The 12,107-nt window shown below is 36.0% G+C and overlaps 1 protein-coding gene across 2 annotated transcripts in view; it reads right to left on the reverse strand.

Annotated features, from left to right (window-relative positions):
- The window catches only part of PTPN3 (protein tyrosine phosphatase, non-receptor type 3), a 52,820-nt gene that overhangs the window by 23,016 nt on the left and 17,697 nt on the right, over nucleotides 1-12,107 (reverse strand). For both annotated transcript variants that reach the window (XM_008935768.1, XM_008935760.1), the window contains 3 exons: nucleotides 5,123-5,321; nucleotides 4,086-4,163; nucleotides 3,124-3,180 (listed from right to left, as the gene is read on the reverse strand). In XM_008935768.1, coding sequence (XP_008934016.1) covers nucleotides 3,124-3,180; nucleotides 4,086-4,163; nucleotides 5,123-5,321 — 334 coding nt within the window. The remainder of the gene's footprint in view (nucleotides 1-3,123; nucleotides 3,181-4,085; nucleotides 4,164-5,122; nucleotides 5,322-12,107) is intronic.

Genomic DNA, 12,107 nt, shown 5'->3' on the forward strand with positions numbered 1-12,107 from the left:
TATTAAGTTCATCACGTAAGCAAAGTCTTCAGAGTTCTCCTGACAAGGTTTCATCTTCTGTATCATAAGTTCTATCAAAGGATTCAGACCTGAAACTTTTTTTTTTCTTCATAGCCTCTCAGTGAAGATGAGAAACAGTTCAAACAGCATATTGATAGGTATAAAAAGAATGATTCTTTATCAAACAGCCATCATCAGATTGCTCTTAAAGATCTACATTTCAGACTCCAAGACTCAACAACCAACTATCTGCAATAACCAGGTATTCACAGCTCCCCCAAAACTCCCTTGCCATATTTTGTATAATTTACAAACGTAAGACTAAAGAACAGAAATATGAATGATTGATTTAATCACACTGAAATATTATAATTATTTGAGAAGATAAGTGATATAAAGACGATGTCAGGTCAATCTAGGAGAGTCAAGCAGTCAACAAGAACATGGAAGGAATGTTTGTCTATAATTTAGATTCTTTGTCTGGTTGCTGGCTATTATTCTTTATTACAGAAGGCGATTAATATCTTTGCTCAAAGAAACTTTATTGCACATGTGACATGTTAATGTCTCTACTCTCTTACTTGAGAGACTGAGGCTATATCTATGTAGCTGTATCTAAAAGACAGACAACTGACTACATACAATATATCTGGAAGGAGAATTAATTCCTTCCATGTGAGCCTAATTTATAGATTTTCAGATAGTGAGCTTTTCCACACAATCAATTATGTCAAATGCTTCCTGTCCTATTGACACACCCACTGCTTCATTTTATGCTAATCACCTTGCTATTGCTCCAAGCAGCACGCATACTTTTTCTCAATGAGATACTCTGCCATATAAAATCCCAATGACCACTGACACCTTAGGATATTAATACCGGTTTTGGAGGGAGAAAAAAAAAGATCAGTATAGGACTTTAGTTTAAAAAAAAAAAATCCAAACAACAAAAAAACAAACCCACAAAACATGAAACCAATAAAACAGATATAATAAATGGTTGTTCTTTTGATATACGTCTCTCTCACAATTTTGGCTCCTCTGTTCTACAGTCTCTCCTGCATATCAGATTGCTGCTGTCCTAGAAGAGGATTTTTAAAAGAACTCAGGACATGAAAGGGAAAATACTGCCTTATTTTGGTGACTAGATTCGCTTCCCCTCCTCCACAAAAAAATACAGGTCTTTTTGTAGGTAAGTGGGAAACAGTGACCTACAAGCCTGAAATGTAATCTTAGCAAATAACATTACCAAACAGTATCCCTGAGGACAGTTTACAGGATGAGTGAACCTAGAACAAGCTAAAATAGTAGCAAATACAATGAAGGAAAGGTAAAATTGAGCAAAAATAATATAAAAACCCATTCCATAGACTGCTTAAATTGAATTTTCAAACATCATCTACATTTCATTAAGCAGTCAACATCAGGTGAGATTTAATTAATTGAAAATGTTATAATCAATGTTAATACTGACACACTCTAATAAGGTGTTTTTTTTCCTCTTGCTGCAAAATGACATGATTTCTACAACACTACTCTTGAGTATATTGTATTGGATAACTGTTTCAAATTTATTCCCTGGCCCTTGATAACTTGCTCCCTTGGTGACTTAGTAGGCTCGGGAGTTAATCGGTCACTTCTACCTATGCCGACACCAATGAGTGGAGACACTTAAATGAAGTGTGTGAGTCCAATCCTTCTCCAATTCAAGAAAAAACCCACACAGATCAATACTTTCCAGAAGACAATCTGATCTGCCCAAGGAAACCATTGCCTCTGAAGAAGCATTTTTCATTCTCCAGTTGTGGAATGAACTTGTTTGCCCTACATTATTTTCAGCATCTTAAATCACCCTTAAGAAGTTCGCTAGATTACTACAAAACATTTTTTTAAGGACTGGTTTATTTTCACTGCGTGGATTTAAGTTATAATGATAATTTCCTATTACTCTTTTATTCAAATCATTAATTGTAGTCCATAGAGGAGCAGCATGCACTTCGTAAGTCAGACCATAAATCATAGATGTGACAAGAACAACTTCTCAGTCTGCTTTAGCTTGATTTATATAATGATATGTACAGATGAGTCCTGTAACTACTTACCAAATTTCAAGAGAATCTACAAGATGTACATACAAAATGCACATTGGATTTTTAGGATTAAGTCAGCAATATTTCCTATCAAGTTTGCACTGAAATTTCATCAGAGTTCAGAAATAGAATTTGGAAAAAAGGTGAATGAAAAAAAGAGATAAGATGACATATGTACACACAGATTTATGTACTAATTTTTTAGAAAAATGTTACCAAGATGTTATGTTATTGCACAATTCAACAGAAGAATTTAATGGCTGTATTGATTCTGATGAACCTTCCAGCTGGTTCATAAATATTTCCATAAGCAAAAAACCATGGCAAAATATGAACAGAGCAAACAATCTGCACCCCCTCTTCCCTGCTGAGTACTCTCCCATCCTGTAAGTATTTTTAGCCCTAAGGATTTCCTCAGCCTGTTGTGGCTTGTCTATTCAGTAACTGTCTGCAGCCCAAGTATTTGCCCTCTCCTGACCACCCACAAGATTATTTTAACCATAGCATCCTTTGACAAGGAGTTTCACAAGTCTACCATTTTATGCATGAAGAATTACTTCACAAAGCATGAAGACCATGATTTTTCACTACCTATGTTTAGTAGCCCACATTCTTCTGCTGGAATTCCCTGCTCACAGTGATCCTAATCTTACTGATATCTACTACCACTCCCTTAAACTAGGAGCTTAAACAACCTTCTTTTTTCTAGGCTGCAAGGGGCAAGACTACTCACTTCCTTAATGAATACCATCCCATATCTTCCGTCACTGCTCTTGACCCTCATCAAACATTTTTCAGTTCAAGTTGCACTTTTTGAGATGACCAACATGATTTCTACTAGTATTGTTTGGCTACTACTTCCAATCTTTTCACCTGTGGTTTAAGAAACCACTGGATAAATCAATTTGCCAAGACACTAGTTCAGCTGCCATCTTTTACTGGTTATGGGTGTCCAAATTCCTATCTGTACAGACCTCCGAGTGCTAGGAGCAGCAATGAAAGAAAGGATTAAAAATGTTAAGAATTTACTTACAGGTGATCCTGGAGTTATTCTTGACACCACTAGTGGCATTTTCTGATCTACACCACCCTAGAAGAATATCAAGTAAAAAACAACCATAAATATATCATTAGGCATAAGCAGCATTTAAAACAAGCAATCACTTATTTTTATTTCTAGATAAGGTTTATGCTCTGTCATTATAAGCAGCATTGGGAAGATCCAATTTTCAACAGAATGTGTGTGGTGGGAGGGTGCAGTCTTTAAATCTACCGATTTCCAGTAAACTAAATCCATGGTCTTTGCTTGGTCATATAATTTAACAGGCAATAAATACATCAAATGCAGCATTTATTCTAACACTACCCTTCAAGCAAGCCTAATTTAGTGTTTGAACTTGCAGGCAGTGTTCTTAGATGTTGCAATGAGCCTGCAAGGGATCAGGTAGGATCAAAGTTCCAAATGACCGTACTCCCTTTTTGTCTGTTTTTTTGATATTATGGCTACTTTACACTATCTGCTTAAATGGAATTTCATTGAAGGAATGTAAAAAAAAATTACAACATTCAATTATCAATGGCAATTTCAATTTTGTTCATAAATGAACTTTCACCTTTCCAATACAATTTTTAATGGATATTTTCCATTGCATAGCATAAACTAATTTTTTTTTTTTCCCCAAAAGTTGATGTTTTAAATTTAGGATTCCACATTCATATATAAGAAACCAAACAGGCAGTCAGCTTTGGAAACCTATCATGACTATAGTATATCCAACTAAAAAAACGAGAACTATTAGGAGCTTATTTCCGTAAATGTTGCTCTAGCATTTAAGGATTAGGCTGCCACTTCTAAAAACTCTTGGCCCATAAGAAATTCATGTAGAATATACTGCTTTCTCCAAAGCATTACTTGAAAACTGAAAAATGATCACAAAGTCAAAGCATAGTATCTCTAAAAAGTGTTTTAAAATAACTCAAAGATTGCTGGTTTACCTTTAGATTAAACCCAAACTTCCCATCTTCATCTGGAATGATACGCACCAAAAGCAAATCTCCCTCAATTAGTTCATTCTGCAATATACAGTAAAAATAAACACACTTCTAATTTTTAAAAGAAAATACCAGCAAATTAGAAAACAGTGCATCCAAACTTAGATGCACTGAACAAGAATACATAAATCCACGTTCAAAAGAAGTAGTAGTTACGGTTACAGAATATACTCATTTTAACCTTTTAAATGGTAAAAATAGCAATATACGTAACAGCAAATACTTTTTCTCCTTGCTCTATCCTAACACTTGTTACTCCCACCGTAGCTTTCTCAGCTGATAACTCCTATTAAAATTTTCAGTGTGTTGTCTTTACTGAAGGTGACCTAAAAGGAGAAAGTTAGGTGCAACACATTTGAATCAATTCTACTCTATGGACTGTGAAGTTACCACTTTTTCACCAGTTTTTCTTCTCTAAATGAGTACATTGATATCTTCTGCAAGAGCAGAAGCCAGAAGGATTAAAAGTTGGCAGCAGCTACTGGACAGGCAGGCTAGGAAGCTGTTCAGCATCCCTCTTGAACAAGCTGGAGAAAGGGAAGGAATGATCCCACTAGCAGAGAGCAGTTGCTCTCTAGTCAGTGCAAAATTCAAAGGATGATGTTTACCCATCCTGAAGAAGAGATGCTTGGGATGAAGCAGTTGTGCCTGCTATCAAGACATACAACAACTTGAGTTCTATGATCCATCCCCTCAGAGGAAATAAGACTTAATCACTTAAGGATTCCCCTTCCACTAGGAACTTCCTCTGCAAATGCTTTTGGAAGCCTGGACATTATGGAAATCAACACAGTTGGCAGGCTTGCCCATTGTACCATGTACACAGTCTTGGATAAATTTGAGCAGTAAGACAAGATTTATTCTTATCACAAAATATGCTCATCTTAAAATACTACCACAATTTTTGTGTATTCTTAATCTATAGTTCAAAGTCATATTCAGTACTAGTTTTGCCTGTAAAAGTATGCAACTGAACATACCTTATCACAGTAGTACTGACTGGAATCTTCCGTTGAGCTACTTCTTGTAACGTTATCATATGTTTCTAAGAACTGTTTATCCACCCCTTCCAATGGGTAAGAGCCAGAAAAGTTACCAAGTCCATTGGGAGACTGAGCCAAGGTTTTAGGCGAGATACGGGTCAGAGGACTCCTTGTTGGACTGTTTCCCAAAACATTCCTTCATTTAAACAGGATAAATAAACATTACAAAAGGTATTGTTATCCAGATTTTAAAATAAAATAGTAAAACTTGCAGATGTACTGTCCAGTTAAAAGAGAAACCCAACTTCATACTTTGATTTAGCACCACTTCTTGAAGTGCAGGGTAACAGAATTGGAGTATGATCTAAGCCTATCTTTTGATCAGTGGACATTCAGAAGAAGGGATAAACCAAAACTGGAGTAGCAAAAAAATTTTTAGTAATATATTTGTATGTTAGCAGCGAGATGCACTGTTGCAGTGGTACAGGAAATCACAGCAACAGGAAAAGAGTTGAACCCCTGAGGAAAGGTGCTTCATTTGCTAATCCTACCCATTACAAATTTTTGCCGTGATTCCACTTGCATTCTTGCAAAGCACTTTTTTTTTTCCCATTCCTCCTTCTTATGAGCACCATCTCAACCTTAGCTCTCTAGGAGAAGGTGGTTTGTGGAAAACCCACAGTAAATTGTCAGAAATAGAAAATGAAGTGACAATGAAATGTTTAATTACAGTTAATACAGTCTGTTACTGAGGTAGTTACAACCATGTAGAAGGACACAGAATTAAACTGGGGTGCAGACCTGGCCTAGTGATTCAAGAACCTTAAAATTCAAGGCTAACCAAAGTCAGTAATACCTCAGCTCTTAGAATTGGCCGAGTTGCCTGGTGGTGCTCCAGGACCTTTCAGATGTTCATTTGGCTACATGCACTCTTATGAAAAGGATGAAATGTAGACCTCTAGTACAACTAAAACCCTTCTCTAATAGGACTAAACTCACGGATACCACACAAACTAACTGATCTGTATAAACATTACATAATGCTTTGTGGAAATTTCTGATCTAGGGAAAGCTCAGGTATAGATCAGATAGTTTCCTATCACTAACATACAGGACCGTGTGTGGCCAAATCAGAGTCCTAGCCACTTGTATCACACCACTGCACAGACCTTTTCCCTACGTGACAGATCATCAGGCTCAGTGGCAGTGCATTTTGCAAGAACACTCTGCACCTCTACAGACAACCCAGCTCTGTAATGAAGGACATCTGATCCTTGGAATTACACACTGTTAACTGTTTATTACAGTTTATCTCCAAAAGCAACATCAAATTCTCACAAGGTTAAAGTGGCAGGAATATATGCAAGTGAACCCTGGCATTAAAATTGATCAAACATTTATTTCTGCTCTTGTACTAGTCAAACTATATATATATATATATACATGAACCATTTCCAGCAGCCACTGCAGCCACTGCTAGCTGTCAATGGAGCAGTAGTACTACACTATAGAGGAGCTTACAGAGTTAAAAGCTTAGGCTTTTAACATAGAGCACTTGCATTGCAGCAAACTTTAGTAATACAAACATTTCTTGGCTTGTGGAAATCTGACTGCAGCATTCTGAAAGGTGCCATCAAGCAAATGTATTCTTGCCATAATATTTTTAATATTCAGTTATAGTATGTGTATTTGGCAATGGGTATAAAGTGATTTGTGCAACATTTGCAGAATTTTCAGTTATTATGGAAAATATTTTTTCAGTGTTTTGGAGGTATTATTCACTTTGTGCTCTCGGTTTCAAAATACTTTGAAGCAGTGAACTATAATGATATTGAAAGGAATAATACTGGTGAAATTGCATTTGTTGGACAGCTTCCAGGACTTCAAGATTCCTGTGAAGTCAGTGTTATGCAAGGAGGAACACTGTACATGTAAATATATCCTAATAAGGTTTTCAGAATATATCAGTTAAAAAAAGAAAAAAAAGACCCAACAAAACCCAAACCATTTTGCTTACATGTCAAGATTATAGATTTTTCAGTGCAGAAAAAAAGAATTATGCCAGAAAAATATTACAAGTTATTTCAGTCAATGCCTTCTGGCACTATGAAGAGTTACTAGTTAAAATTACCAGTAGATTTTTGTATCATTAAATTTTTACAACAGCTCTTAACCAACTTTTTTGTTAGCAGAGATTAGAGGTGTATTAGGACTCAAGACTTTCTACAACCTGATCAAAAAAAACTTATTTTTTTTCCGCATACATTCACAAACTTAAAAATATAAACGTATAAACCAATTAAGCACACAACACCACCACTTCAAAGAAATCAGTTCAAGTTCTGTGTTTTATTATATAACTTAAAGCTAGAGATTCTATAGTAGAAACTTTAAAGAAAACTCACTTTGGTGATTCTTGTTCAGATGACCTGTTAAAAAAAAAAAAACCACAACCAACAGTAAATGAACGTATGTTAACTCTTCAGAAAGACAAGAACTAAACTCTAATTACAAAAAATAATGTCTACTTGAAAACTAAAAGGTGTGCTCACAATAAATTAAAGAATACTTAATCCTATGCTGAAAGTCTGAATCAGACAATCATGGCATTTATGAAATGCTGAACAAAAAACTGAGGACAGCTCTAATCACTCACTCACACATTTGGCACAAGCTCAACTACAGACAACACAGATCTGCTACTGCAACTTAAACTGTGTAAGAGTTTACAGAGGCAATTATTTAGCAAGACACTACATTATTTAAGAAAGTTTTAGATGTCTGTAGTCATTGTGATCCACATCAGTGACTATTTTGTAAAAAGTCAATTATGGCAGAATTTTTATGTTTAGGTATCAAGAAATAAGCATAGGCAGCTTTGGAAGCTTGAAGTTTTTTTACACATCCTCATAATGTGAGAGAAGAACAGATGTTGATAGAGAACTTTAAGACAAAACGTAACTGTAGCAGAAGCAGTTACAGAGATGAGAACAATCTAGCATGGAAGAGAAATCACAATTTGCAGTACACAGCATTTTTCAAGGCATTCAATTAGCTTCATCCAAAATCACCTGAAACAGTGAGCTAAACTATATCACACCAACTAAAACCATAGCTGTGATACTAAGATAAATTTGAAAGTAAAAGATACAAAAAAGGTGCTTGCAAAGTGAAGCAAGTTTAAGGCAAATGGAACAGCTTTTTGGATTTAAATAGTGCCCAAAACACCTGGAGTGATGTAAATCCATGCTGGAAAAAAAACCCATGAAGTAGAATGCTTTGAATACACAGGTATTGAATTGTCAAGTTATAGGAACCATATTGCTCTTTTCAATTACTGTTCTCTAAAACAAGCTCAACACTAAGAATTATGTACTATGTTTCATCAACAATACAGAAAATATAGCAGCAGTATCAATCTAGTTAAGTTTCCTTAAATGGGTTGCACAATATGAAGAAACTTTTCCTTGAGAGGCAGAGTTGGTGAAGCTCGATTCCCTAAGAATTTGTGGAGGTCTGGGTTGTGTATCCTTTTAACTATTTTTTAAGGTGTTACACTTCCTTTTTTACTGCAGTCATGTCCCCCTTCCAATTCCACTGACACCCACTCCCACTCTCCCACAAATACCTCTGGTTCTCCTTGTTTACAATCCCTAAGTTTTACCCCAAGTGCCAGCAGGGCACAAGCTGCCCAACTAGTCCATATCTAAATGGAAAACCATTGAACTCGTACTGTAATTGCTCTGTGAGAGGAGAATGTCAGTTTAAGGTGGTTTTTTTTTTTTTTTTTTTTTTACCTAGTCACTGACTTCCACTAATTTCATAGAAAACTCTGCATCTTTGAAAACTTGACTCCTGCATTAGGTTTGACTGCAATTGTCCAAATGTTCTTAAGTGGGAACAGAAGCAGATGGGCAGTGCAATGTCATAAGCCTTATTTCCTTAGGAAGTCATGCTAAAAATAATCATCAGATTTATTTTTGTTTAAGCTAATTGATTTCCCTGTGAGGCAAAGAACAATAAAGCTGTACATCTTTTCTATGTTTTGCCACAGGAGGGCTACAGCTCTATTATCAAATTCTGTGTAGAATTCAAGTTGCCATAAGTTAAGCCTTTCAAAAGCTTTCACCAAAACGTTACACAGAGAATTGTGATGTATATCGGGGCCAGGTCCCTATTTTAATATATTATCACTTCTCTTTCCTCCTAATAGAGGGAGGTAATTTGAGACAGTAAAAAGCAACTTGAGCTTCTATTCATATGCTGTGTATAAACATACGGCAAATTTTTCATCATCTCGATAATACATTTGGAGACCTAAATGTGAGATATAAATTCTCAGTAACATATGCTGAAAGTTTATTTGTTGAATTATTGCACTTTAATTCAAACATACCAACTCTGAAAGAGTTACTGAATCATTCCGTAACTTTAAGTGGAAAAAGGTAATAAAAATTTTTACCTAGAAAGTGGCCGAATTCAAGGCTTAAAACAATTTGTCAGGGGCAATGCAGCTGTGTCTTCTTAAGTCCTTAACAGCTCAGCATGCTAGAGCTGCAGAATTTTGCTCCACAACTCAGTTAAACAATATTTACAGCATTTAGTTATCCATGATAAAGTACCTTAAACATGAATAACTAGATTATCTTTTCTGAATATACAGTATTCCACATTTTACTAATTTATTTTCCTCATGTCAGAACATACGATAAGGACCATATTTAAAGTCAATAAAAGACAACACTCACCAGACCAGCCATTCAACTTTTTCATCAAGAAAGAGAGCCCTTCCTTGCAAGGAGATTAAGCTTTCCATCGATACAGCTAACAAGCACACAGTTTAAAGCTGCAGGTAATGTCTCTTCCTTACTCCACAATATACCTAAAATGGTGCCATTTCAATCTTTCACTCACTATAGACTGCTCTGTTTGTGATGATCTTAATAAAAACAAAACAAAAAACACCAAATCTCTTTACGCTGAAAAGTCTAACTCTCGTCTTCTGTCAGGACAGAAAGGAAAGGTCTTAAAGAAAGACCCCTCCTCCCCATTTTGGTGTGCCCTACCAGGGAATTCTGCTATTCTGAGAACTGAGGATGATGAACTACAGCCGAGTAAAACCCCAGAGAGAAAAGGGACAACTGAAACAATAGTACTGTAGCAAAACTCCCCCTTTACAAACAACTGAAGGAAACATCTGTAGGTTTTGCCCTTGGGCTGTTCTTGAAGTTCTTTAAGCTTCTTTAAGTGTAACACCTGCAGGGTGGGAAGACTGACTGTGCCAGCAATTCCATTATCACCTCTTTTCTGAGATGTCACCATTAAAGCCAGGATTATTATTCATAAGCCAAATACGTGATAGATATTTGCAGCAACACATTTTGCTGACTTTTAAAGAAATTTATGCACAATTTTAAAGAAATTTAGCATTTCTATGAACAGAATGACTGTGTGAGAAGGCCACAGGTTCTTTGTGCTGCATACTTAAGATTATCATTCCAGAAAAACTTGAGGACTTCATCGTATACACAAGTTTTTTAGTGATTTTCTGTAAATTCCAAACATTCGCATTTGTAGGCTGCTGCCATCACCCATAAAAGAATATTTGCAGCTACTCTGCATTGCCTCTACTGACCATATCCCAGTTTATTGACTTTCTGTGAAATCTTCATGTATTCTGATAATCTGCAACCAATTGGCTTGCTGCAAAATTTGCCATATCACATATTTGCAGTTCAACTTTGACACTTTTTGGATGCAAACCAATAGTTTTTTTGAACTGGCAAGGAAACTGTAGTACATCGTGCTTGAGAAAGACTGAAGTAGACAAACAAGGGCACTGGATTCTTGTGAAGTGCAGCAGATTTTGTAAGAACAAGGAATTTATCACATCTGTGATTAAAAACTAGCAGATAAACAACTTAGACTGCTTTTTAAAATTATTTGAAATTTTCTACCAAGAAAGTAGTTACTAGAACTTGGCTGGATACATCTGAAGGGTACTTTCATTAATAGTAGTGCTTTAGAAAATTCTGTTCACAAAAGGAACTATAGTATAGTTAAAATAATGATGTTTTCCTATAGTACAATCACCAAAGCTCACTATGCAGCTACAGTTTATTGTCTATCAGAATGGTAAGCTGAAAGAATTGAACAAATGAAGCATACGTTCAGGAAATCTATTTTCAGTGCAATCTGTTCACCAGATGATGCATCACACTTCAGCCAGGAACATATATGCACTTCCAGAAATTCATAGCACAGTGTAAGTGAGTTTCCTTTCTGTATACTAGTTCATTTCATTTCCTTCCCCTCCAACTCTGGGACTGTACATATTACATTATCAATATCACCAACAATTCTAGAATATATGTTAAAGAGGTTTATAGCTTTGCAATCAGGTTTAGTTTTAAGATAAAAGCTTATGCAGGAATATGTTACAGTTATAATTAGTAGAACTGTAGACTCAAAGTAATTCAGGTTGGGAGGGATCTTGAGAGATCACCTAAAGTCTTGTTCAAGGACAGCCAACATCAAAGTTAGATGTGAGTGTTCAGGTCCTTGCCACATTGCATTTTGAGGTTCTCCAAGGATGGAAATATCTCCATTGACATTTTTGTCAACGTATACATGGACTTAACTAAACTCAGTGTGATTCCCTCCCTCCCAGTGTCCTTTGAGCTGTACCTTGTGTCCATTGCCTCATGTGTTCTTACTGTGGACCTCCAAGAAGAGTTGGCTCTATATACTTGGAAAGTCTCCTTTGGCAGTGTAAGGCAACAATGCAACAGACCCCTTTTCAACCCTCCCAGTCATCTGGTTCTTCTCGTGCATCTTACGCTCACATCTACAAATAACTAGCCAGATTTATCTCACCAATCAGTGTATAACTCTACATATAAGATCTCTAATGCCTCATTTGTCAGTAAGTTTTTCTTAGAGACCGATACTATACCTAATCGCTTAGAAATGTGTTTTACAT

The sequence above is a fragment of the Merops nubicus genome, unplaced genomic scaffold, assembly GCF_000691845.1.
Source record: "Merops nubicus isolate BGI_N331 unplaced genomic scaffold, ASM69184v1 scaffold80, whole genome shotgun sequence".
NCBI lineage: Eukaryota > Metazoa > Chordata > Aves > Coraciiformes > Meropidae > Merops > Merops nubicus.